The sequence below is a fragment of the Zonotrichia leucophrys genome, chromosome 13, assembly GCF_028769735.1.
Source record: "Zonotrichia leucophrys gambelii isolate GWCS_2022_RI chromosome 13, RI_Zleu_2.0, whole genome shotgun sequence".
In the NCBI taxonomy this organism is placed as follows: domain Eukaryota; kingdom Metazoa; phylum Chordata; class Aves; order Passeriformes; family Passerellidae; genus Zonotrichia; species Zonotrichia leucophrys.
Window position 1 is genome coordinate 16071606 of NC_088183.1, and position 27910 is coordinate 16099515.

Genomic DNA, 27910 nt, shown 5'->3' on the forward strand with positions numbered 1-27910 from the left:
TCTAACAAGCACCTTTTCATCGGGCATGAAAAGTCCTTTGGCCTGCGTTCATGACAGCTGCCCTTTGTCTGTGGGCACGATGTGAAGCCACCATTGTGGAGGGGGAGCACACAGGGAGGGCTTGTACCTTGCTTCCAGGCTGCCAGGACGTGCAGTTTCCCTGTGAACGCAGAGCGAGCTGTCGGAGCAAGTGAGTCAGGCTGGCAGAGGGGAGGCCGGGGGTGGCAGCCCCGCTGTTGCCGGCTCAGGCCCCTCTTCCCGCACCTCCGGAGCCACTGCTGGCCGAGAGGGGATGGAGCTCTCGGCCAATTGGGCGCTGATCTGAAGCGAGGGGGGGAAAATCTGCTTCTCCCCCACCCCCCCTCCCACCTCCGCGCTGGGGCTGTGATTCAGTTCCCCTCCCCCAGCCCACCCCCTCTGCTTGGAGGCTGACAGTTGGAGCCGCAGCCTGCCGGAGCCCCGGAGCTGTTTTCTAAGCCGTGCAAGAGAGACCCAGGGATTTATTCGCAGTTCCTCAGTGCCTGCCGTGTCCCGGGCCGGATGCGCACGGACATGGAGAGTGCCAGCCTCCAGCGACCCGCCTGGAAATGGCAAGTACTGAGTTTGTTTTTGCTCTGCGGCTGGGGCCGGGGCTCCGGGCAGATCCACTACTCGGTGGTTGAGGAGTCAGAGTTGGGAACCGTGGTGGGGAACGTGGCCCGGGACCTGGGCTTGAAGGTGGAGGAGCTGCCGGGTCGCAGGCTGCGCCTGGGCTCAGAGGAGAGCTTGCGCTACTTCGCCGTGCGCCTGGACAGCGGCGCGCTGGTGGTGAGCCAGCGGCTGGACCGCGAGCGGCTGTGCGGAGCAGCTGCCAGCTGCGTGCTGTCGGTGCAGGTGGTGGCAGAGAACCCCCTGCAGCTCTTCCGCCTGGAAGTGGAGATCCTGGATCTGAATGACAACTCCCCGAGCTTCCCCACTGCTCACCGCACCCTGCGCATCGCCGAGTCTGCCACAGTGGCTGCGCGCTTCCCCCTGGAGAGCGCACAGGACCCCGACGTGGGCACCAATGCCGTGAGCTCCTACCGGCTGAGCCCCAACTCCCACTTCTCCCTGGATGTCAAGCAGCAGCCGGATGGCAAACTCTTCCCGGAGCTGGTGCTGGAGCGTGCCCTGGACCGGGAAGAGCAGCCCGAGGTGCAGCTGGTGCTGACGGCCGTGGACGGGGGAAGCCCAGCGCGCTCGGGCACGGCGCAGATAACAGTCCAGGTCCTGGATGTCAATGACAACGCTCCCACCTTTGACCGCACCACGTACAAGGTGAAGGTGCCGGAGAACACACCTGTGGGGGCTGTGCTCCTCCGGGTCAATGCGTCTGACCCCGATGAGGGTCCCAATGGGGAGACACAGTACTCCTTTGGGGTTCACACCTCCGACTCGGTGCGGAGGCTCTTTGCCCTGGATCCCCGCTCCGGTGAGGTCCGGGTGAGCGGGGCGCTGGACTTTGAGGAATCCCGTTTCTATGAGATCTATGTGCGAGCCCACGATGGAGGGGTCCCAGAGATGGAGGGCAATTGTGTGCTGCAGGTACAAGTGGAAGATGCCAATGACAACCCCCCAGAGGTGCTGCTCACTTCCCTGTTGAATCCTGTTCCAGAAGATACCCCACCCGAGACTGTCGTGGGGCTCTTCAATGTACGGGACCGAGACTCGGGGGCCAACGGGGATGTGAGTTTGGAGATCTCTCCCGATGTGCCTTTTGCCATCAGGTCCCTTCAGAACCACTTCTCCCTGGTCACCCAGAAGAGCCTGGACCGGGAATCTACCTCACAGTATGCAGTGGAGCTGATCGCCCAGGATGGTGGCTCTCCTGCCCTCACCACCACACTCACGCTGCTCCTCAATATATCTGATGTAAATGACAACCCCCCACGCTTCTCGCAGCCCTCCTACGATGCCTTTCTCCAGGAGAACAACCCGCCTGGCTCCCTGCTGTGCACCGTCTCTGCCTCAGATCCTGACGACGGGGATAATTCCCGGCTTGTTTACTCCATAGAGAGTGGCCAAGTGCAGGATGCCCCCATCTCTTCCTTTGTCCACATCAACCCTGACAATGGTAATCTCTATGCTCAGCGCACCTTCGACTTCGAGCTGCTGCAGGTTCTGCCAGTGTCTGTGGTTGTGAGGGACTCAGGGTCCCCCCCTCTCTATGCCAATGTTACTGTCTACATCTTTGTGCTGGACCAGAATGACCATGCTCCCACCATCCTGTACCCTGCCAGTGACAGCGATGTGCCAGCACCCCAGAGGGTCCCACTGTCTGCCCCACCGGGCTACCTGGTGGCCAAGGTGACAGCAGTGGATGCAGACGCTGGGCACAATGCCTGGCTCTCGTACCGACTGTTGCCACAGTCCACCGACCCCTCCTTGTTCCACGTGTCGCTGTACACCGGGGAGGTGCGGACGGCGCGAGCCTTCCAGGACAGCGACATGGCAGTGCAGCAGCTCCTTGTCCTGGTGATGGACAACGGTGACCCTCCGCTCTCCACCACTGCCACCATCACTGTGGCCCTGGAGGAGGCAGCCCTGGAGGAGAGCTTCAAGCCTCAGGATTTCCTGGCTGGTACCAAGGAGAAACCGGACCTGACCTTCTACCTGATCATCGCTCTGGGAGCCATTAGCACGGTGGCACTGGCCACCGTCACCCTCCTGGTCGCCCGCTGCCTCCGGCGCAGGGGCCGTGCCGCCGTCTCACCCTACTGCTGCTGCTGGCTCAGCGAGTCACCCTCCCGGGACTTCTGCAAGCACTCCAGCCCCAAGCTCCAGCTCAGCTCCGACGGCACCCTTAAGTACATGGAGGTCACGCTGCGACCCACCGACTCCCCGTCGCAGTGCTACAGCACCTGCTTCTCCCCCGGCTCCGAGCGGAGCGACTTCACCTTCCTGCGGCCCTGCCCAACCCCCGCCACCCTGCCGAGGGCGAGCGGGGCTTTCCTGCCCGCCGCGGGCACGCTGCGGGACCGCGGCCAGGTGAGCGGCGATGCCGGGGCGGGTCCGGCGCTGCCGGGCGCTCCGACGGCGCGGTCCCCGCGGGGGGCGCGGAGCGGCCGCGCCGGTTCGCGGCGCGCGGCGGCGGCGCGCGGGCCGTGATTGGCGCCGGTGTTGCTGTCCTGGGGAAGGAGCGCGGCGATTGGAGCGGCGCCGCCGCGCGCGCAGCCAATGGCGGGGCGGCTGCGCGGCCGCGCTCCCCCCGCCCCGTCGAGCCGCGTCCGCCCCAAACAATGAATGGGAGCGGCGAGCGCTGAGCGCGGCCCCCGGCGCCGAGGGCATCGCTCCCCGGCCGGCCACCCGGCAAGGATGCCGAGGGCAGGGCAGGCGCGCCGGTCCCTGGGGCTGCCGCGCGTCTTCTCCTTCTGTTTGTTCTTGCACAGCTCATCTGCTCAGATCCGATACAGCATCCCGGAGGAGCTCACACGGGGTGCCTTTGTGGGCAATATCGCCAAGGACCTGGGCACCGATGTGGCTAAACTGGCGGCAGCTAATCTGCAGGTACTGTCGGATTCGGATTCCCAGTACTTCTCCGTCAATGTGAACACCGGTGTTATTATGGTCAGCGAGAGAATAGACAGGGAGCAGCTTTGTGGGCAGAACCCACGCTGCTTCCTCCACTTGAAACTTGCCATCGAAAACCCGGTGGAGTTTTACCGAATCGAGGTGGAGATCCTGGACATCAATGACAACCCCCCGCAGTTCCCCAGCGATGAGGTGTCCTTGCGCATCTACGAGCTGGCGTCTCTGGGTGCCCGCTTCCCCATCCAGCCAGCCCAGGACCCCGACGTGGGCACCAACACCTTGCAGACCTATCACCTGAGTGCCAATGACAACTTCAACCTCAACGTGAAGGCCCGCACTGATGGTGGGAAGTTCCCTGAGCTGGTGCTGGAGCGGGCTCTGGACCGGGAATTCAGAGCTTTCCACTACCTGGTCCTGACTGCTGAAGATGGGGGCTCTCCCCCACAGTCCAGCAAGATACGCATCACTATTCAGGTCCTGGATGCCAATGACAACCACCCGGTCTTTGACAGACCATCATATGGAGCGCGCTTGGTGGAGAACTCGCCGCTGGGCACCCTCGTGGTGAAGTTAAATGCCACGGATGTGGACGAAGGACCCAACGGAGACATCCGCTACTCCCTCAGTAGCCACAACTCAGCTGCCTTACGCCAGATCTTTGCCATCGATGAGCAAACTGGGGAGATTCGTGTCCAGGGCAACCTGGACTTTGAGGAGGCGACGGTGTATGAGATCGAAGTGGAGGCCAAGGACATGGGGTCGCCCACGATGGAGGAGCACTGCAGCGTGGTGGTGGAAATCACAGATGTCAATGACAACGCCCCTGAGGTCATTCTCACCTCCTTCTCAAGCACCCTGAGCGAGGACGCACTGCCGGGCACAGTGGTGGCCGTGATACACGTCAGAGACAGGGACTCTGGCGAGCAGGGCAAGGTCCTGTGTCACGTGTCTCCAGATCTTCCCTTCCAGCTGCGTAAGGACTACGAGCACCAGTACTCGCTGCTCACCAGCACCCGTCTGGACCGGGAGCACGTTGCCTACTACAACGTCACCGTCTCTGCCTCGGACCTGGGCAATCCGCCCCTCTCCCGCCACACCATCTTGCCAATCACCCTGATAGATGTCAATGACAACGCTCCCCAGTTTGAGCAAGCGTCCTATGAAGTGCTGGTGGCAGAAAACAATCCAGTGGGCAGCGTGCTGGTTACAGTCTCTGCTGCCGACCCCGACTCGGAGCAGAATTCCCGCCTGTCCTACTCCATCCTGCGAGCTGGTGGGACAGATCCAGGCCTGGATCCTACTCGCTACCTCTCGATACATCCCACGAATGGGCAGGTCACCGCCAAATTCCCTTTTGACTATGAGCAAACCACCTATCTCCAGTTCCACGTGGAGGTCTCTGATGGTGGCTCCCCGGCCCTGAGGAACAGGACACTGGTTCATGTTTTTGTAGTGGACCAGAACGACAATGCCCCACAGGTGCATTTCCCCAGGGCTGGGGAGGACTCTGCTACTCAGCTCCGAATTTCCCCCTCCATCGTCCCTCCTGCCCTCATCACCAAGGTGGTGGCAATAGATGCGGACTCGGGGCGCAATGCCTGGCTGTCCTACCACCTCGTGGAAGCCACAGACCTGGGGCTTTTCAGCGTGGCCCTGCGTTCCGGGGAGGTCCGGATCATGCGGGCTCTGCAGGAGACGGACGCCTCCGAGCACGAACTGCTGGTGGTGGTGCGGGATGCCGGGGAGCCCCCGCTCTCCACAGCTGTCACACTGGTGGTGCTGGTGGAGGAGAAGGGTCCGGAGGCCCTGCAGGGCTCCGAGGCTCAGGCCGCTGATGGTGGGGGCTTGCCCAGTATTACTCTTTATCTGATTGTATCCCTGGTGCTCATCTCCACCGTCTCGCTGGTGGCACTGGCAGCGCTGGGCATTCGGTGCCTCCGGCGGGGCTCTGCACCTGCCAGCCAGGGCGGCTGCGTGGAGAGCGTGAACACGCTTCAGCCTCCTCCCAGCCACATCTTTGGGCACTTTCACTATGAGCCTAAGAAAGGGGACACTGTGATGGGCGTGCCGGTGACAGCTACGGCACCCCCAGCCCCTCGTTACCGCTCCTGCTTTTCGCCTGTGTCGGATATCAGCGAGTTCATGTTTGTGAAACCCTCCGCGGATCCCACCCTGTGCAGCGAGGTGAGCTCGGGGGTGTGGTCTCCGGCCTGAACACAAGCCCGGTGTTGGCGGGGCTCGGCCCCGAACCGGCCGGCTTTGGGGAGGGGGTGTCCGCCGGTGCCCGGTGCCAGCAGCCGGGCGGGGCGGAGCGGGTTCCCCCCACCGCTGCCGGGAGTCCCCGGCGCCCTCCCGGCGCTGCGGGGGCGGAGTGGCGGCAGCGGGGGAAGGGGAGGGCTACGCCGTGCGTATTTTGGGGAAGGCGGTGAGATGGAGAAGGGGAGGAGGAGGGAGAGAAAAAGGAGGAGGCGGAGGAGGAGGGGGCTGTGGAGAGACGTAAAACTGTCACTGGGTCCGTCCCCTCCGCTCGCCGACTTTGTGTGTCTTTGCGTGTCGAGAAGCGGTTCAGCCGGCCGGGCTGCGCTCGCCCCCTCCCCCGCCTCCTCCATCCCTCCCTGTCCGGCTCCGGCGGCTCCGGCGGCGGCTTCCTCCCTGCACAGGCGGCTCGGACCCCCCCGGGGCGCAGGGGTTCCGGCTGCCGGGGCCGGCCGCGGGGGCGGGGAGGAGGGGGAGGCTGCGCCGCTCCTCTCCGCGCTGCTCCGTTCGCACAGCCGGCCCGGGATGCTCGCGGGACAGAGTTTGCCATGGCAGCTCCCGCTGCTGCTCGCAGCCCTCTCCTGCCTGCCGGCTCCCAGCTGCGCCCAGCTCCACTACTCCGTGCCCGAGGATCGCGAGCCGGGCTTCTCTGTGGGCGACCTGGCCAAGGACTTGGGGGTGGAGGTGCGGAGCCTGGCCGCCCGCAACCTGCGCCTGGTGAGCGAGGGTGGGCAGCGGCACTTCCAGGTGGACCTGGCGGCAGGTGTGCTGCTCCTGGACAGCAGGCTGGACCGGGAGGCACTGTGTGGGCAGAGCCCCACGTGCTCTCTGCACCTCCAACTCGTCATGGAGAACCCCCTCCAGCTCCACCGGGTTGAGGTGGACGTCCTGGACGTGAATGACAACGCGCCCCAGTTCCCCAAGCCAGAGGTGGTGCTGGAGATCACTGAGGTAGCCAACCCTGGGACTCGGCTGCCCTTGGAAGTAGCAGAAGACCCAGATATGGGCACCAACTCCATCTCCACCTACGAGCTCAGCCCCAGCAAGCATTTTGCCCTGAGCGTCAACGTGAGAGGAGATGGTGTTAAAATGCCTGAGATCGTACTTGAAAAAGCACTGGATAGAGAGAAAGTGCCTGTTCATCACCTAACACTGACAGCCCTGGATGGAGGGAATCCCGTGAAATCTGGCACTGCCAGGGTTACCATCCATGTCTTGGATGCAAATGACAACCCTCCTGTCTGTGACCCACCCATATCCAAGGTACTTCTGGAGGAGAATGTGCCTGTGGGCACTCTGGTCACCAAGCTGAATGTCACCGACCTGGATGAAGGTCCCAACGGGGATGTGGAATATTCTTTTAAAACCAGCAATAATGCACCTGGTAAATTCACCAAACTGTTCTCCTTAGATGCCCGTACAGGGGAGATCAGAACCAAAGCCCCTCTGGATTATGAGGAATCCAGTGCTTACGAGATTGCGGTTCGAGCCAGGGACAAGGGATCCCCAGCCATGGAAGGCCACTGTCACCTGCGAGTGGAATTAATTGATATCAACGATAACAGCCCAGAGATTGTGCTGACCTCTGTCTCCAGCCCAGTGCAGGAGGATGCAGCCCCAGGCACGGTGATCGCCCTCATTGGTGTGAAAGACAGCGATTCGGGTGACAACGGGCAGGTCCGTCTGCAGATAGCAAAAGAGCTCCCGTTTAAACTGGTGTCATCTTTTAAAGAGCATTTCTCGCTGGTCACCAGTGGTCCCCTTGATCGGGAGAAGGCCAGTGGATACAACATCACAGTGAGGGCTGTGGATTCAGGGTCCCCCCAGAGGGCCACACAAAAAACCTTTTATCTCCGCATTGCTGACGTGAATGATAACGCACCGAATTTCTCCAGCCCTTTTGATACAGCTCACATTCAGGAAAACTCCCTCCCTGGAACTTCTGTCTTTTCAGTGTCAGCATCAGATCCCGATGAGGGTAGCAATGCCAAGCTGTCTTACTCCATCCTGGACAATGGGATGCAGGATGCACCTATCTCAACCTACTTCCGAATCGATCAGGACAATGGCACCATCTACACCGTGCGAGCTCTGGATTACGAGCAGGACAAGGTGTTCCAGGTGCCTGTGGAGGTGAAGGATGCTGGGTCTCCTGCCCTGAGTAGCACTGCTGTGGTCCATGTGTTTGTCCTGGACGAGAATGACAATGCTCCCAGCATTGTCTACCCGTCTGTCCCCAAGGGCTCTGCCTTCCACCAAGCCATCCCTGCCTTGGCAGAGCCCGGCTATCTGGTAACTAAAGTTGTAGCAGTTGATGCTGACAGTGGCCATAATGCCTGGCTGTCCTACCAGCTGCAGGAGTCGGCTGAGGCTTTGCCTTTCCAAGTGGAACGCCGCTCTGGAGAGATAAGGGTTGCACAGGCTCTCAGGGAGTCAGAAGATTCCCACAGGCTGGTGGTGGAAGTGAGGGACAATGGCACGCCGTCCCTCTCAGCCTCCGTGGTAATAGTCATTTCTCCGGAGGAAAACAGCGTGCAGGACTTCTCCAAGTCCTTGGACCTCCCCCAGCCTTCTTCCGAGGATACCAACCTAACTCTTTACCTCATCATCTCCTTGGTGTCCATCTCCATTGTGTCCTGTGTGATGTTTGGGCTGGTGGCTGCCCGGTGTCTCAAAGCTGGCAGTGCCAGCTGGACCTTTGCGGGTTGCTGCCGAGGGACTGGCCGCAAGCCCGCCTCCCATTTCCGAGGGCAGATGAAGCCAGATGGCTTCATCAAGTACCTGGACGTGGGAGCAGCGGGCTTGACCTCCCAGGCACAGAATTACACCTCTTGTTTCTCGCCCATGTCCGAGCAGAGCGATTTCCTCTTTGTAAAGCCCTTCAGCCATTCTAGCACTGCGGAGACCGTGGCTGCCTATGAGCAGGTGACCAGCACCTTAGCGAGTCCCTGCGATGGGGTAAGAGATGGCTGTTCCTTACTGTCCTCTCTGCCGAGTGCAACAGTTTGTCATATCCAGGCCACTTGGCTCTCTCTGTCCGTCCTTCCTCCTGAGACGGTGGCCTCGGGGCACACGTGTCACTGTCACCTCCTGGGAGGTGGCAGGTGAAAGTTTTGGCTGGGCTTGGTGGAGGTGGGGGAAGGGGCTGAGCAGCGTTATAGAATCAAAGACTCTGTGTTTGTAGCAGTGGAGAGTTTCCCCTTGGCCCCGCTCGTACTTGTTTCTATTTAAAGTGATTCTTAGCATGATCAGGAACAGGTTTTCTGGGGGTTTAACTTCTTGGTTCTGTTTAACCCATTTTTCCTACATGGCACATGAGCTGTGGTGCGGAGGTGGTTATCTGAAAGGAAAGTCTGCCTGTGTTTCTTTGCTCAGTTTTAGAGATGCCTTGTAGAAATTTCTCATTTCTCAAACCCCAAGTGTTATTAATTACTGACTGTGCCTCAGCCAGGGATCATTTTCCAGCTTGGTCATGTTGAGCGAGCAGCTGAATTCGGTATTCAGCACTAAAATACTGAAATGTCAGGAGTGACATTATTCACAAAGATCCTGGTGACCTTATGTGCCCTTGGCTTGAAAAGGCTGACGAGCGGCAAGCTTTGAAAACTTGAGCTGTTTGTACTCAGATGCCTAAATATAGATGTAGGTGACTGTGTTTAGCTGGAGCTTTTATAACTTTGTGGTATAAAAAGTAAAGCAATTTTGTGTCACAAATGGCTGCCCTAAATTTGAAAATGGTAATTACGACAGGAATTCAAAATATGGAAGGCTACTCAAAATATTGGGAAGGGCTTATCTAGTGCAGTATTGTGTGCCAGCGTGTGCAAAAATGCGTCTCTGAAAACTGGAGGGCAAGTCTTTCAACAGCTTCATTTGCATGCAGCATGGGGACCAGTGGGGCATCTATTTTAGGGGAGTAATTTATTCTAATATCTTCTTTCATGAGTATCATCAAAGCTGCAGAGAAATTAGTGAGAGCACATCTCCTAAATAAAAATCTAGGTCAGCTCTACTCGTCTTCACTTTTCCTTAGTAATTGCATGTACAAGCAGAATAATCCTATAAAACTGATGTTCCACTATGTATGGGCTATGAACTGCTCCTTCCTAAAATAGCTGAGGGAAGCATTGTCCTTTCCAGGTAGTATGTCATCACTCTGGAGTTCATTAAGATGATCATGATTTTCGGAAGTGTGTGTGTTTTCCCGACAGAAACAGTTGTGCTATTTAGTGCTCTCCACAAAGACATGATTCAAACAGGAATATACAAGCTTGCTCCATGTCCTTCCTTATTTACAAAATGTTCATTGTCTGGTTGTAAAATAACACGGGCAGAGAGTGATATGGGGGTTTATTAATGAGGTTACAAAGTGTGCTGCTGTGTCTGAAGGTTATTGTGTCTCCTAAACAAATAATGCTTTTTCCTCTTGCTGTCGGAAGTTTATTCTTTTTTCTGTGGACAGAAAAATATTGTAGTGCTCCAAGGCCACAACAGCCAGGAAAAGTCATTCAAATACCATGCATAAAAACAAGATCTCAGGCAGGCCTTTTTAAGGACAGAAGAAGGAGAGATTAGGAAGGTCTGTTACCATTTTTACCTTAGAGTATTAAGAGCATCTTTCTCAGTATCAATTAATTCTGCCACCCCCTCACACCCCCTTCCTCCTCCAAGCTCATTACTGTGGTACCACTGCTCCTGCTGAATTCATGCCCTTATCAGTTTATTTCATGCTTCATTTCTTTCACAGCCTGGTTTCCTGAGCTGCTTTGGAAGATTATTCTCTGAACAGTTTTTGTCATGCCTTTTGGTATTCATGCTGCTTCAGAAATACTCAAGAAAAGGGGAGGGGGAGCTTTCTCTTTGTTCTAATTGATTTGCTTCACTTGGACAGAACATGCTGATATTCCAGACTGAAATAATCCAGGATCAGTTCACTTTCATTTTCAAAGGCAAGAATGGAGGTATTAAAACTCTTCTTTTTCTTTGCAGCAAGCTCAACCTAACACAGACTGGCGCTTCTCTCAGACCCAGAGACCTGGAACAAGTGGGTAAGTGGCTCTTTCTTTTCATTTATCTGTGGGATGGAGATTTCTTTTCTTGGTGTGCCACTTTTTCAGTGCTGGGAAGTCCATGAGTGGCAGCTCTGAGAGAGGCTGTCCCTGTCATTGATGGAATTACGGAGATGAAATAGGGCTGCTCCTGTGTCAGCTGTGTTTGGTGGGGCTGTGGCAGCTGCTGTTGGCAGTGGTGTGTCTGGGTTTGGTGTCTGCTCCTCAGGAACTGGAAGGAACTCCAGGTGAAGTTGGGAGGTGGCTGGACAACTGGACAATGGGTTTCACAGAGAAAGGGCTCTTTGCTAAAGCAGATTCTGAGCATGTAAATTCCTTCCTGAGTCAAAAATCTCAATGCCGCTCCCTTCATGAAGGCCACTGGAAATCCCTCCCTGTACCAGCCATGGAGCCTTGAGCTCTGTGCTGCTGACAGAGCCACAGGATGGGTCAGGGGGAGGGAACCACAGAGCTTCACCTGCTCCCACCTCCCTGCTCAGCAGGCTCATCCCAGGGCTCTCAGCACAGGGTTGTGTCCAGACACTTCTGGAATATCCCCAGTGAGGGAGATTCCAGCACCTCTCTGTGTGTGAGGTCAGCAGAGAGGCCCCAGGTGAGTGCCCTGCTCCTGGCTGGGGCTCTCTTGCCTCTGGCCCACCAATGTTTGCTTGTCTTGGTGCACAGTGAGAGACCACGGACAACAAAATGTTGTTTTTTGCCTCTCCCATCTTTTCTCCTGGTTCATGGACAGGAATCCCCTTCAGAGGGTGAACTCCCTTGAAAGAGAGAACTTTACCTGAATTGCACCTTTCTCTGTGAATACCCAACCAGAGGTTACTGTGTATGAGCAGACTGGCTCCAGGATCATTTATGTGTGAAAGAATTATATCTTTTGGGGCATAGCTGAGGGTTATACTCTCTGAATAACCAGGAGTAAATCTGGGTGATGTCCTTGCTCATCTGGCTGGCTCAGGCACTGTGTCTCTGTGCTTTGTCACTCTTGGTGGCTACTTGGGCAGCTCCTGTGGAGTTTAAAATGCTGACATGGGAGTAGTGGGTGCTGGATGGATTTTGGTGTCAGAGCTTGCAGTTAAACATCTGCAGCAGCTGCTTGTGCCTGACTCTTTCCCTGGGTCTGGCTCAATAATTTATCTTATCAGAAAATTAAGAGATTGCTATAGCCAACTTGTTGAAGTGATTAAACTTTGCTATTCCAGCTGATAAAGCTGAAATGGAGTGAGGGTTTGATGTAATTAGATTAAGTGTTCATAGTGGAAGCTGGCCTTGGACTTTAAAGCAAAGCTATAGCTGGAATGGTTTTCTCAGGGGCTGTTGAGCTCCCCATCACTGACAACATTTTAATCAAGGAAAATCTTCCTTAGCATTTCCGCTCTAGTTGAAATGACAATTAACAAAGCCCTGCTAATGCAGAAGTGCACCACAGCTGCTGTGATTGTTCTGCTGTGAGGAGGCAGTAAATGAGTCCCATCAGAGCAGGCTCTGCTGCTCCCTCTCCCAGCACCATGCTGGGGCTCTTCAGGGCAGAGCTGATGCAGCCCAGACCCCTCACTCAGTGACAGGGACTTTCCTCAGGTCGTGGGACAGTGACACTGAGCCCAGCTCCCAGCCCCTGCCTGGATCTCTTCACAAGCTCCATCCCCTTCCCAGTGCCTAAACACAGCAGCAGCTGGGCTGTGGAAGAGAGAGGGCAGGAGGAAAGGCAGCCTCAGAGTGTGTGGGGAGCTGAAGGAGTGGGACATGCCAGTTCTGGTGCATGAACCACGATGTCACTGCTAAGGATCTGTGCCCTGCGTGCCCAGGACAGCCCCTGAACAGCTGCTCCTCAATCGCAGAATGGTTTGGGTTGGAAGGGACCTTCAAGCTCATCTTTTTCCCCCCCCTGTCATGGGTTGGGACCAGGTTGCTCTGAGCCCCATGTTGTGACAGGGGGTCCCACAGCATGGGCTGAACCCTGGCTTTGGAAACAGATTTTGCTGAAGCGCAGGCTGCTGCTGAAATAACTGGAAAAACTCAGTGGATTTTAATTCCTGCTGGTTTTCCCCTCTTGCCTGTGTCGACATTTGCAGCAAAACTGCTCTTGCAGATTTCCCCCCGTTTCTTTCATCCTGTTTTAGGTTAAATGAAAGGGGATGTTTTTAATCCAAACCTGTGTGACACTATGAAAGGATGGAAATAGAAAGTGCTCTCATATGTTCAGTGCCCAGCCCTGACATCTCCCTGGTGATCAAACAGGCAGATCCTGGAAAGCAGCCCACTCCCCATTGTGCTGTTCCCGTGCTCTTCCCAGAGTTCTGATGCCTGGTGTGTGAATTCCCCAGGCACTGCTTGGTAGTACAGGCATTAAAGAGGGGCAAGTGCAGCTGCCTGAGCCTGGCTTGCTGTTCTCTCTCTGCTGTACAAATGTGTCTCCTGCTGACAGGTGAAGCTCTGTAGCACCATGAGCTCTCTGAAGTGCAGGGCTCTGCCTGGTGCTAGGGCAGCACAGCTTGACTTTCAGCTAAAAATCAAAAAAAGGGATGTGCTCTTAACTATATTTGACCCAAATTAAATAACAATAAAGACACAGCAGCTTAGGGCAGGGGTTTGGGGGGAGCCTGGCACTGACCCTAAGCCAGAAACAAGCTCAGACCCATGTTGGGATTTCTGCCTTGCTGTCTCCATGGGAGCCGGGGAAGAAACAATCCTGTCTCTTGTCCACACAGCCCTGCCCATCACAGCAAATCCCACTTGTCTCTGGGCACCTGGAGCCAGGCAGAACTGGGGAAGCTCGAGGAGGCAGGGACCAGCTCTTGATCTCCTACACTGCTGCTGCTCCAGGACAACAAAGGGAATCTGCTCTTTGTTCTGAAGCACGGAGAGCTGTGGTGCACATGCTCAGGAGAGAGGAGCTCAGACAATATGCTCTGAAAATGTGGTAGCGAGGCAGACCTGAGCACAACAGAATTAATCTTGTTTGGGAGAAATAGGAGGATAGGATGATAAATTTAATGATGTTTGTGGTTTGTTTTTCTTAAAAAAAACACACCCATGCTGTCTCTGTGTAAATGGAAATGAATGCAGACTGATTCCGAGCAGCAGATGCCATTCCTGGATAAATCAGATCAGTGGCTCTAGCAGAGATTACAGTGATGAATTGGCCAAAGGGCAGTAAATGAATGGTCCAGCAGCATCTCAGGAGATCCTGTGGGATCATCCCTGTGGGGTTTCCCTGGGGGAGGAGGCTGGTGGTGTATGGGAGGAGAGGGCAGGGACTGGGGCTGGTACAAAGGACCCATCTTGTTGTTTTGATTTGTTTTCATTGTTGTACCCTGCATGTTCATGGTGCTGCCTGCTCCTGGCTGCTCTTTGTTGTGGGGTGTGTGTGATGATTTGTTCAGGAAAACACGGGGCTGGAGGCAGGATTTCCTTCCTGGAGGATGGGGAGGGCTCTGTGCTGCTCACAGGTGGACATGAGAGGGTGAGGCAGGTCTGGCAGGCATCCTGTGGCAGGGCTGAGGACAGCTGTGGGCTGTGTGGGCAGGCTGGGAGGAGAAGGCAGGCAGGAGACACCCCAGAGACAGCGGCAGGGACTCAGAGGGAGCTGGGAACAGTGTGAGAATCCATGGCAACTCCAGGGGAGGGAGGAGCAGAGCGTGTGGAGGAGATGCAGAGTTGCCATTTCACAGCCCCCTTCCATGTGTTTGCTCCAATCCCAAATCCCCCTTTGTTAATGCTTCCCAAGGCTGTTGCTAGCCAGGCTTCCCCTCCCTGGCTGAGCACAGCCAATGGTGATGTGATGTTCACTTGGCTTCCCTTGTTTATCAGACAGCATCACAGCTGCCCTGGCTGGCCCAGCCAGCATCCCCCACCACAGACCAGGGGCTTGGGGCTCACAGTGGAGGTGCTGCAGCAAGGGAGAGCCAGGAAGGAAAAGAGGGATTTTATTTTTTTCCCATTCTTTGTTTTGTTTTCATGCAAGAACTTCAAGAGTTGGGCTTGCAGGACTATCAACAGGCTGCCTGTGTGTGCTGGGGCTGGGGATCTTTAACTTGTCAGAGTGACCCCGAGATGAGTTCCAAAGTCTCTTTTCCCAGCCTGGCACTTGAAGAAGGAGTCAGAGCTCTTCATTTCTCAGTCTCAAGGTTGTTTATTGTATCTTATCTATAAAATTCTTTCTCCTGCCCTGCTGAGGTCCATCCAGCAGGACAGTTCCAGGCACTCTGCCTGCCCCCAGGGCAGTGTTATGTCTTTATACTAAAAACTACATTTACAATATTTACAATTACTTTCCAATACCTATCACCTATGTTAGACAGTGAGCTTCTACTCTAAACCAATCTGTAAGTGCCAACATCACAGCAGAAAATGGAGGCAGAGAAGAAGAAGAAGGAGAAAGGCTGGACAGGCCCAGTTCCCTCCATCTTGTCCCCTGAACCCTCAGACCAAAATCCCTAAAATCTACTTTTCCACCATGTGATAACTTCACTATTATTCTACCTAAACTGTTGTGGCTTGCAGATCTTCATCTAAGGTTGGTAACTTGCTCCACGGGTCATAATCAAAACCACAGGTGTTTTGGGCTCTGTGCCAGGGTCTCTGAGCCCCATGGCAGGGGTCTGGGCTGCTCAGGACAGCCAGAGGGATGTCCTGGGTCCTGACATGCTGGGGCTGGGGAGAGGAATAAAGAATGCTTCTTTAAGCTCTCTGGGGTGTTCTTGTGGCTCAAAGCATGCAGATATGGCCAAGGGGGAGTTTGGGGTGTGGTTTTGGGGTGCATGACAGTGACCAGGACACTGACCCCATGTGTGTGTCTGGGGGGGACATCCCAGAGCAGCTGGGGCAGAGAGGGAACCACCGACATTCCTGGGCTCACCCAGCTGAAGGACAACTGGCCACAGCTGCAGGCTGTGCCCACATCCTTCCTAAAAATAAATCAAGGCAGGCCCAGGAGCCCCAGGGGTGTCTGGGGGTGTTGTAAACACTGAGGAATTTACTCTGGGAGTTTGTGTGGTGTTGGAGTGGATCCAACAGCAGGTGCTACAGGGCACCAGTGGGGCTGTGCAGATAAACACTGATGGATTTGCCTTCTGCTCATTGATGGAAAAGGTGGAAATGGGCAGATGCCAGGCAGGGCTGCTGGACAGGCTGCAGCTCCTCACTGACAGCAGCAGAGGGAAGTGCCCTGTGGGAAGTTTAGGAAATAATTACAACCCTCACATTGCCATCCCAAACACACCCCCGGGTTGAGCCAGCAGTGGTATTTGCTTTGCCAGGTGTGGTTCCACACATTCTGCAATTCACCCATTCACATTCTGGGTGAATTGTAAAGTTGTAACAGCTTCTGGGCTAAAATTCCTGCTCTTTCTGACTGGGTTGTGTGTGTTTGCCTGTTCAGTGTTGAGTGGTGATTCCTCCACAACTCCTGCAGCATGTGGAGCGTGGAGCTGCTGTCAGCTGCCTCCCCAAGGCCTGGGGAAGGTGTGAGTGGAGCCCTGCAGCCTGAAAAATCACAGCAGCCTCTGGAATTCTATTTGAGGGCATTGCTTTGAAGGAACAGCCCTAATCTAAGTGACAGTGTTCTCCTAAAAGTGAGAGCTGCTGTGTTCAATGTGGGCTGTGACTCTGAGTGCAGGAGGAGTTGTGCCAGTGAAGGAGCTCTGCTCTGAAGGGGATTTCCCCCTGCAAAATCCTTGGGGCTGAACAGCTCAAATCACCAACTTGTGCCACATCCTGGGGAGCCTGGGAGTGAAGTCTTTTTGGGGAGTATTTGGGGTGGTTGTTTGTGTCCAGTGATGAAGCCCACACCAGTCTGTTTGTGTGGCTTTTGCTCTGCAAACACCTTGGAGGGAACCACAGAAGCCCAGGAAGGGCCAGACTGTTCTATCTGCCAGGTTTGACCTGGTTGTGGAACAGAAAAGACTGGAGACAACTGAGAGCTTCATGGCTTGGAGGGGCTGGAGCGTGTCCAGGGCAGGGAACGGAGCTGGGCAGGGGCTGGAGCCCCAGGAGAGGCTGAGGGAGCTGGGCAGGGGCTCAGCCTGGAGCAAAGGAGGCTCAGGGGGCCCTTGTGGCTCTGCACAGCTCCTGCCAGGAGGGGACAGCCGGGGGGTCGGGCTGTGCTCCAGGGAACAGGGACGGGAGGAGGAAAAGGCTTCAATTTGCACCAGGACAGGTTAAAATTGGATATTGAGAAAATTTCTTCACTGGAAGGGCGGTCAGGAGTAGGATCAGATACCAGGGCAGTGGTGGGGTCTCTGTCCCTGAGGGGATTTGAAAGCTGTGCAGATGTGGCACTGGGGCCTGGTTGGTGCTGGAGCTGTCAGTGCTGGGTTCATGGCTGGACCCGATGATCTCAGAGGACTTTTCCATCCTGGCAATGCTGTGATTTAATTACGGGGGTTTCCTATCAACCCTACAGACAAAGCACTGCTTTTAAAGGACTGTGAGGCTGCTCAGAGCCTGGCTTTGCTCTGGGCACGGGCTGCAGCCATGGGGTGCAATTTTGGAGTGGACTTGTTTGCAGGGCAGGCAGAAACTATTTTTATGCTGGGAGCAGGACTTTTCCCTGGATAACTCCTCTCCCTCCCTCTCCTCCTGCAGAGCTGATCTGATTTTGGGATTGGAAGCTGAAGGTTTTTGTAGAGATGTGTCCTGTCCCACCCCACCTCCCCTTCCACAGTCAGGACAGAGCTGTCCTCTCTGCCACCTGTGAGCACTCCTGCTGGCAGGGGCCACCCTTTTGGCTACAAACTACCCAAATCTCAGCAGATTCAGTATTTGGGCTTCTTTCTACATCACACAGCCCTTTTAAACTGAGTATTTCCATCCCTTCTGGACCATTCTGGGCCAATAATCCCTTTATCTGCATTTGTCATGGTCCTTGAAGTCTGAACCCTCCAGATCCTGCCAAGTGGGACAAAAGTCTTTTGTAGAGAAAAGGAAATATCCAGGTGATGGGATGTGCTTCTCACTGTGGAGAGCCCCCAGAATATCAGGGGTTTCATCACCAGTTTTATGTATAGAAAAGCTATTTTAGGTGATTTAACAGGTGCTACGTGTTTTAGTTTAATTTTTCTCCCTCCATCTGCTTCCTGCACAGCTGAGCACGTGCCATGGCCGGCTGCAGAGATGGCTCTGAAAAACAGGCACAACAACCTTTCCAAAGAATGTCCCAAAATATCCTTCCTGGCATGTCTGGGACATGGATGGTGGCAGGATGGCCTGGGGGAAATAATTACTGGTCTGGGCTCTGTCTCCTTCAGGAGAGTTACAAGAGTTCCAAGGAGAGGGAATGATGCCCTGGCCCCATTTTAGGAACATTTTGGGCTTTTGTTCTGCCTTCCTCCAGCAGAGCAGCATCCCAGCAGCTCCACAGGCTGTAAAGGCTCCTCAGGTTTGGGGGGCTGCAAATGCTCCCCCCACTCACAGTTCCTCGCTAACATTTTCAATCTTGGCATCTTTGCAAAGTCGTGATCCTAAAGCTGGGCTTCACCCAGGCTCCCTCAGGCCGTGGAGCTGCTGGGATGAGCCCAGGGCTGGGGGGGAAGGGCCAGCAGGGACAGGGGACAAGGGAATGGTGGCGCTTCTGCAGCTGATCCTGCTTTTGGGGCTGGGGAGGGTGGGGGAGTGTGGGATACAGGCGTGAGGAGTGGAACAGAGAGATGCTCACCCTGAGCTGTGTCCCCAGGCACAAGCAGTGTCCCCAGGCTCAGAGCAGTGTCCCCAGGTACAGACAGTGTCCCCATGCCTGGGGGAGTGTCCCCAGGCTCAGGAGTGTCCCCTGGCTTTGGGCAGTGTCCCCAAGGACAGGCAGGGTCCCCAGGCTCGGGGGTTGTCCCCAGGCACGGGGCAGTGTCCCCAGGCTCGGGGCAGTGTCCCCAGGCACAGGCAGTGTACCCAGGCTCGGGACAGTGTCCCCAAGTTCGGGGCAGTATCCTCAGGCTTGGGGAGTGTCCCCAGGCATAGACAGTGTCCCCAGGCTCGGGGAGTGTCCCCAGGCAGGGGCTGTGTCCCCAGGCACAGGCAGTGTCCCTATGCTTGGGGCAGCGTCCCCGGGTTCAGGGCAGTGTCCTCAGGCTCGGGGCAGTGTCCCCATGCTTGGGGATTGTCCCCAGGCTCAGGACAGTGTCCCCAGGTACAGGCAGTGTCCCCAGGCACAGGCAGTGTCCCTACGCTCGGGGCAGTGTCCCCAGGCTTGGGGAGTGTCCCCAGGCACAGGCAGTGTTCCTATGCTTGGGGCAGTGTCCCCGGGTTCAGGGCAGTGTCCTCAGGCTCGGGCAGTGTCCCCAGGCATGGGATTGTGTCCCCATGCTCGGGGCAGTGTCCCCATGCCTGGGGAGTGTCCCCAGGCTCGGGGCAGTGTCCCCTGGCACAGGCAGTGTCCCCGGGCATGAGGAGTGTCCCCAGGCTCGGGCAGTGTCCCTGGGCACGGGGTTGTGTCCCTGGGATGGGGCAGTGTCCCCAGGCACAGTTCCCATGCTCGGGGCAGTGTCCCCAGGCTCGGGGCTGTGTCCCCTGGTACAGGCAGTGTCCATGCTCAGGGCAGTGTCCCTAGGGATGGGGCAGTGTTCCCAAACATGAGGAGTGTCCCTAGGCATGGGACTGTGTCCCCATGCTCGGGGCTATGTCCCCATGCTCGGGGCTGTGTCCCCACACGCCTGGAGCACAGCGGAGGCTCAGCACCGGCTCTGCTCCCTGTCACTTGTCACTTTGCCAGCCGGGGAATGTTCAGGCTGAGATTTTCCTGCCGCTGCTGCCTCCGGCTGGAGCCGCGTGTGGGAGGCAGAGGGGGATGGGGAGGAAGCTGGGAGGGAGGAAAGAGAAGAGGAGGGCAGGGGGATGGGGAGGAAGCTGGGAGGGAGGGAAGAAAAGAGAAGGGGGATGGGGAGGAAGCTGGGAGAGAGGAAAGAGAAGCACAGAGGGATGGAGCAGGGGGACAGCCTGCAGTGAGCAGGGGCTGCTCGGGAATGGGGCTGGAGGAAAGGGCTTGGAGATGCCTCTGGCTGGGGAGGGGAGGGCTGGGTGCTGCCCCAGGGGAAAGGGGAGCATCATCCGGGGCTGGCGTGTAAATGGGAGTGAAAGAAGAGGCTGGGAGGAGAAGCAAATCCCAGTCACAGCCCCTTGCCTGGGAACAGCCAGGAGCACGGGCTGGGAGAGGTCCTGGCTGGGAGAGGGCACTGCCACAGGAGCCAGAAAGCCCCAAAAAGAGAGGAGAGAGGATGCTGTGGGTGTCCCGGGAAAATCCCCAGCCCAGCACTGCCCACAGCCCAGCACTGCCCACATCCCTACCCACAGCCCAGCACTGCCCACAGCCGTGCCAGGCACCTCGCAGTGCCCTGGGGCACCAAGCTGCCCTCTCCATCCCCTTGGGCTCTGACAGCACTGCTCTGGCACGAATAAACTCTCCCGGTTTGTTGTGGCGCTGCTGTGACTCGTGTTTCCAGCTGCAGAGCAAGGAAAACAATTTTTCAGGAATCCATCGGGCGATTGTGCAAATAAATGTTTGCGAGGCCTTTGGCTGCCATAGTGATGAGCTCCATGGCAACCCCGCAAGGAAATGAATAATTCTGTGCTCGAAGTGGAATAATTTCGGGCTGGAAGTGGAAGATAAAAAGGGACCTGATGGCTGAGGGTGCTGCAAATTAGCTGATGAGCAAAGCACCCAAGTGCCCCCCTGGTGTGGGTGCTTGGCAAGCTCTCAGTACTGGGGCAGTGCTGGGATGCAGCGGGGCTGTGGCAGGGCTGCCAGAAAAGCCTTTTGTCTGGTTATTCCATGAACATGGAAAGCCTTTTGTTTGGTTATTCCATGAAAATGGAAAGCCTTTTGTCTGGTTATTCCATGAAAATGGAAAGCCTTTTGTCTGGTTATTCCATGAACATGGAAAACCTTTTGTCTGGTTATTCCCTGAACATGGAAAGCTTTTTGTCTGGTTACTCCCTGGTTTCCATGCAGCCAGGTTTATTGAAGGCAGCCCCAGGTGGTGCAGAGGCTGTGCCTGCCTCTCCTGATGCAGCACCTGGCCTGAGCTCCGTGTCCACCACGCCCTGAGCCCCTGCAGATGCTGCACCCTGGTTGTGTCTCAAATGTGGCTTTGATTCCTTCTCTCAGTTCTAGCCACGCTGGAAGCATTCCTGAAAATGAAAGCCAGCTCTTTTCTGAGCTTTGAAGTGTGGAGTAGAACTGAACAGAGAGAGAGAGAAAAAAAAATCCATCCTATGGGGGATGGGGTTTTAGAAAAACACCCTGTTGAATCAACAGCATTTGTATTAAAACCAGGCAGTCCTTGGAGTATTTCCATAGGAACTGCCCATTCTGGGCAGGCTCCATCCCAGGCTGTGGAGGGTGGGTGGCAGTGCCAGGGGGGCTCTGGGTGTGCCCACCCCGGGCAGGGCAGCAGGGCAGGGAGGGCTGCTCATTGTGGAGTCAGTGATTCACAGCTGTGACTCACAGCCCCATCCTATAGCTGTGGAAGGCAGCCAGGTCTGGCCATCAGCTGTGTGTGCATTCTCCACTGTGAGAAGTTATTTTTGGATGTTTTTAGATTACAGCCCTTGGGTTTTTTTTTTTTTTTTTCTGTGCCTCTGAATTCTGGATGATTGCGCTGCAAGTAATTGAGACACTTGAATTTCCTGCTTAGAGAAGTGAGTTCAATGCCCTTTTTTGTTTTTTCTTTTTTTCTTTTGCAATGCTAAGGCATTTCTAAAATAGCTTTTCTACGTGGCGTCATGAGGAGGAGCAGGCACACAGCTTTGGGGCTCTTTGTGCAAAATTTGGGAACACTGGCTGCACTAAGGGTGAAAAAAAGGACATGGAGGTGTCAGGTTGAACGTGAATCTCCAGTGCACCCTTGCTGTGGTGGAGACTGACTGGTTTTACTGGCCAGGTTGTAGCCAGCAGGACAAGAAGTTGCTCTCAGTTCCCCTGTGGCACTCACAGATCCACACCTGGAGCTTTTTGCCCAGTTTTTTCCTCACAGCAACAAAAGCAGGGCCACCAAAATGATCTGAGCGCTGGAGGCCAGGGCAGGGTGGGAGAGGCTGGGGGAGCTCCTTGTGCTTGGAAGGTGGCACCAGGAGCACTGCAGTATCCTTGGGACCCTTCCAGCCCAAACCCTTGTAGATTCTGTGATTTGTGCTCCTCTTCCAGTCTGATTTTGTGATCCCACAGGGAATTAAGGGGAGGTAGGGCTTTGGGTGCCCCCCGAAGTGGAGGGGCTGGTGAGGCTCATGCCAGCAGTTCATGTGCTCATCCCTCAGTGAAACCACAAGGAATGAACAGGGTCTGAAGTGCTGCCCATGGTGATGCACAGCCCTCCTTCCCTGGGACACACAGCTCTAAACCCAGAGCTCAGAACAGCCTGAGCACGATCCACATCTCCTGGTACAGCCACCCCCCTCAGGAGGGCTGGGCTCTGCCACTCAGACCCTCCCAGGCTGCCGGGACTGCCCAGACCCCTCAGCCCTCCCTGTCCAACCCATTCCTGCCGGGTCTGGTGCCCAGGGGTGCCAGCTCTGCTGCCTGTGCTTTCCTGCAGCCCTGGGGCCAGGGGCTGTGGGCTGGCTGGGGAGCTCAGGGGGTCCTGGTGCAGGTGAATCTCCTGAGCACGGGGTGAGCCTTTCCTTCCTGCATTCCCACTGCTGCAGGACACAGAGGCTTTGACAGGAGACAGGAGGAATGTCTGTCTGTACAGGGAGCCTGAAGGAGGGGTGGAAGAGGAGGGAGGAGTCTTTTAGGAGATGGAAAATGTGATGCTGGCACTGCCACATCAAAGAGGGAGTTGAACCTGAGCCTCTGATTCCACAGCAGAGTTCAAACCACCGGAATACCACACTTAAAAAAACCCCAAAATGTATTTGATATTAATTGTACTTTCTCTCCCCTATCTCTGGGTACCACCATCATGTCAGGGCAGCTCCAGAGGCAGGATCAGTGGCTGGGAGGCTCAGGGATGGTTCTGAGCAACTTTCCTGAAGCCTGAGAAACCTGGGATCCTCATCTTGCAGCTGGGGTGGGGCAGGAGCTGCTGGGGTTAACGGGAGCCTGAACGGGCTGTGGTTTGCAGTGGAGTTCAGGTTCCTAAGTCCTTTATTGGATCTAGCCCGGGGCTCTATTCCCAGCCTGTTTGTGCCATTAACAGGTCACTGCAGCCCCAGGGCTGTCCCCAACTTGTCCTGGCATGGGGAGGGAGGCACAAACACCACGGAGGAACCAATCTGGGAGGAGAGCACACCTCACTTCTGTTTTTTGAAACTCTGCCACCACCCCCGGCGTGCAGGAGGGCTGGAAATTGTGCCCGGGATGCCCCGGGACGGGCAGGGATTTCAGGATTCCTGCCGGGGCAGTCTCTGCTCCATTAGTGCTCATTTGCATCCCCTAAAGATGAACTGGTGTGAGAGCAGCGCCCTGTGCCCGGCTGGGGATGGCTCAGGCACAGGACACAGAAGGGGAGGTGTTGGGGAAGATGAAACAGGAAAGCCTTATAAATATGATTGTCTGGCAAAAGATTTTGAGAATATAGAAACTATAACCGAGATTGAAATGAAAGCAAGCTTTGAGACCCCTCAGTTACTGAACAACGGGAAAACAATGGTGTGGCCAGCTGATGGTAATCCCCTTGTGATGGAACAACACCCTGTGCTTGCAGACAGCTCCAAGGGTCAGAGCAGACCCTACAGCTTGGCAGAAGGGGCCCAAAGAGGAGTTTTTAGGGTTTAAAATGTAACACAGTATGGTAATGTAATGATTCTTATAGGCTGTATGGAAATGCTGTAGGATTTGTATCTTGTACTGGATTGGTTAGTGAGAATCAGAATATTCAACACAGAAGAAGATTTATTGTAATGGGAACTTTGCTCTCTTACCTCTTTTACTCTCTCACCCTCTCATCCTCTCTCCCCCTCTCTTCTCTCGGGCTGCTCTGAGCTGTGGCTGCAGCTCCCAGCAGGGCCCTGCACCCAGGCCCTTTGCAATAAACCCCAAGTTCCTGACCTGGCTGCAGAGATCTCTCGTCTCCATCCGTCCTGACCGTCCTACCCCCGGTGCTCCTACAGGAACAGTCCTGTGGTCCTGGCTCGGGTTCTGCACGTTTGGATGAGTTGCTTTAGACCAGATTTTGTGCAGAGCACCTGGGAGTGTCTGCACAGCATCCTTACAGATAGATATGGTGTTTCAAAGGCAGTTTGAGCTTATATTCAGAATTCCAGAATGTTTGGGTTGGAAAGGACCTCACAGTCCATCCCATTCCACCCCCTGCCATGGCAGGGACACCTCCCACCATCCCAGGCTGCTCCCAGCCCCAATGTCCAACCTAACCTTGGGCCCTGCCAGGGATCCAGGGGCAGCCCCAGCTCCTTTGGGCACCCTGTGCATGGGGCTGGATTTCACAGGGATGCTGAAAGCTCATGAGCATTCAAGGCTTCTCTCCTTGCAGGGCTTTGGTGCAGCTACAAGGTCACTGTGGCTGGTACAACCTTCCAGAACAGCGCCTGTGGGTCCATCCCCATTCCAAAATGCCCATCTTGAGCCTGTTCCGTGTGTGAGGGCACAGGTGGAGGGGGCACTCAGGCAGGGGATGCTCAGCAGGGCGTGAGGAGCCCATCTGGTGCCCAGCACGTGGCACTGAGCTGGCACTGGCTGTGCCCACGCTGGCAGGGGCAGCGTGCAGGGGGCTGAGAGTTCGGGCACAGGGACACCCCAGAGCAGGACTGGGCAGGGATACAGGGGCTGGGCAGGGATCTATCTGGGGTCTGAGCAGGCTTTTTGGGTCTGAGCAAGGCATTGGGATCTGAGCAGAATGTTGGGGTCTGAGCAGTGTGAGGGTCTGAGCAGTGCTGGGGTCAAACAGGCTGTAGTGGTCTGAGCAGGGTTTTGGGTTTGGGCAGGGTTTTGCGGTCTGAGCAATGTTGGGGTCTGAGCAGGGCATTGAGGTGTGAGCATTGTTGGGGTCTGAGAAGAGTATTTGGGTCTGAGCAGGCTATTTGGGTCTCAACAGGGTTTTGGAGTCTGAGCAGGGCATTGGGGTTTGAGCAGAGTTTTGGGGTCTGAGCACACTGTTGGGGTCTGAGCAGAGTTTTGGGGTCTGGCAGCTCCTGGGTATAAGGGCTGGGAGCACAGGGGTGGAGGAGGCGACTCCATGCCTTGTAGCATTGTGGGTTGAACCCTTTCCTGGGAAATGGGGTGAGGTCCTTTCATGGGAAGGGCTTTCTAACCCCCCATCCTCCCCTGTCTCACTTCAGGAGAGCTCCCAGGGCAGCCCCCATCCCAAGGGAGCCAGCACACAGCCAAGGGGTGTAAGAGCCTGAATGAGAGATGTGGGACTCCAGGGGCTCTCCAGAATGCAGTTTATTCCATCCAAGGTGTCACAGCAGTCCGGAGTTGTGGTTGACAGAGCTGTGCCTACAGCTGTCAGCTCCAGCTGCAGGCAGGCCTGCAGACCCTTTGGTTTTGGTTACAATGCATTATATACTCTTCTTTGCTGAGCATCTTAATACAGCAGAACCAATCTATACTTTAACTGTTACCTATAGCCTATCATAACTTTTATAATTACCATATTCATGTTACTGTTCTCCGATCATTTAAAGTCAGTACATTACAGTTTAAGCTAGAAGTCGTTTTTCAGTTTTCTTGCAGTGGAAAATTCTGAGACCTTTTTTCTACTTGCCACATCAGCAGGCTTGTTTGCCTGTGCTTTCTACTTGGTAAAAACATCTTGTTTGAGGTGGGTTTATCCTTTGCTCTAAGCCATAAAAACCCCTTCTAACTAACACACCCTTTGCCTCCTTGGTTATCCACTAGGACTGGCTCAGCAGTTCTTTTCTTCTATATCAAAACTTGCTTCCATCTCTATTCCTTCTTCAGATTCTACATTTTAAAATCTTTCTGCCAAGCACACATATCTGTGAGACTTTCTTGTCAAACTTTCACCCTTCCCAACAAAGGGGTAAATCCTGGCATTCCGAGGGGTAAATCCTGGCATTCCAATGGATGGAAAGGGCTGTGGGTGGTCAGAGCAGGGACTGGAGAGGAGACAATGGTGATCTGAGTGGTGGGGTCATTTGGGGACAGAGCAGAGGGGACCCCAGGAAGCTGGTGAGATGTTGAGGAAGTGTGGGGGCTCTGGAGGGGCTCTGGGAGCGCAGCCCTGAGCAGTGAGCAGTGGCTGAGCACAGCTGACACCTGGCAGACATGAAAGCCAGGCTTGTTAGCCTGCACAGAGTGCTGATTGTGGCCTTGGCCACAAAACCTCCTCAGCCAAAGTCTCTCAGCATCCCCTGAGCTCTGCCAGGCTGATCTGTGGTGCTCAGCACCCCCAGCAGCCAAGGGGAGCCAATGGAGATGCTCAGATGCTCCCTGCTCTCCTCTCCCTGCTGCTCCAGCCTCCCCAGGACTGAGCTTGGACTCTTTTCAGAGCAGATTCTGTGGTGCCAAGCAGCTGCTCTGTGCTGACCCAAATTCCCTCCACACTGTGGGGTTTTCTCACCCTCCATCTCATGAATGAAGCTGCAGAGTGGAGTTGTAACCAGAAAGAGCTTGAGAGGTGTCACAGCATCTTTTATGGAAAATCCTTTCTTTAGGATTTTTCTTCCTGAGAGGCTGAGAGGCCTCAGGAACAAAATGTAAACAATGGTTATCTGCTGCTGTGGAATGCAACAGGTGGATCTGTGAGTAGCTCATGTTAGATGTTTGTATGTCAGCTGGCTTGGACAGAGAGCTAAGCCACAAGCCTTTGTTATCATTCCTTCTTTTTCTATTCTTAGCTAGCCTTCTCAGCAAATCCTTTCTTCTATTCTTTTAGTATAGTTTAATGTCATATATATCATAAAATAATAAATCAGCCTTGTGAAACATGGAGTCAGATCCTCATCTCTTCTCTCAGTCTGAGACCCCTGTGAACACCATCACAGAGAGGGGCATCCACTCACAGCCTGCAGAAGGGCAGAGGACCTCGTCCTACAAGGGTGGATTTGCACCTCTGGGGCTTTGGAACTGCAGTTTTTATGATGTAATTTTGGCAATGGATGATATTATATTCCATGGCAGGGGTTGGAAATAGATCATCTTCATGTATTCTGACCCAAACCATTCTGTGATTCCACATTGGTGGGGTTTTGAGGAGATGAAATGCTTGGCTGTGGCCTCTGAGAGCAGCAGGAGGTAGGAAGGTGTTGCTGGATGCACCATGGAGCCCCCAAGTGCTTTTGGTGGTTATTCTTCAAGAGCCTGGTGAGGGATGGACACTCTCAAAGGGTCTTGGCCCCTGAGTGCTGTTTATGGGAGGATCTAAAGCATGCACTGGTCCAGCCCACTGCTCCTGACTGAACTGGAGTAACTTGCTGTTTGTTTTCTTTTCCCACAGCTCCCAGAATGGAGAGGAAGCTGGAGCCTGGCCCAACAACCAGTTTGACACAGAGATGCTCCAAGCCATGATCCTGGCTTCAGCCAATGGTTGGTGTCCATCACTCCTGGGAAAACCCTGACTCCTGCTCTGGGGGGACCTGGGGTCGTGCTGATAGAGGAGATCCTGTGGGACTGATTCATCTGGGTTAGCCTGCAAAGGTTCTGCTGCAACAGATCCCAGAGCTGGTGGAAAAGCACTGATGTTCCTGCAGAAAGAGGAATCAGGAGGGATCCAGAGGGAAAAGCACTGATATCCCTGCAGAGAGGGGTCAGGAAGGATCTAGGTGGAAAATGAGTGATGTCCCTGCAGAGAAAGGGGTCAGAAGGGTTCCAGAGGGAAAATGACTGATGTCCCTGCAGAGAGAGGGGTCAGGAGGGATCTAAGTGGAAAAGCACTGATCTCTCTGCAGAGAGAGGGGTCAGGAAAGATCCAGGCAGAGGAGACATCTGGTTCCTGTACACAGGGACATTTCTTCCACCCAAACTCTGTGCTTTGTACTGAAACACCACCTGGCTGTGCTGGGGTTGTGTTACTGAAAGAGCCAGTCTGGAGATGATGTTTTATGGACTGCTTGGTTCCAGAAGGTCACAGTAAATTTAAGTTGATGTGAGGTGAGGAGGAGGGAAGGCTGGAAGTTGTGTGTGGCTGGACCAAGGG

General features: G+C 55.1%; 1 protein-coding gene across 18 annotated transcripts in view; it reads left to right on the forward strand.

Moving 5' to 3' along the window:
• Window positions 1-27910, forward strand: part of LOC135453826 (protocadherin gamma-C5-like) — a 157793-nt gene that overhangs the window by 122926 nt on the left and 6957 nt on the right. For 13 of the 18 annotated variants that reach the window (XM_064725235.1, XM_064725234.1, XM_064725233.1 and 10 more), the window contains exons 2-3: window positions 10795-10853; window positions 27212-27300. In XM_064725235.1, coding sequence (XP_064581305.1) covers window positions 10795-10853; window positions 27212-27300 — 148 coding nt within the window. The other 5 variants (XM_064725237.1, XM_064725246.1, XM_064725245.1 and 2 more) reach the window with 5 other exon arrangements.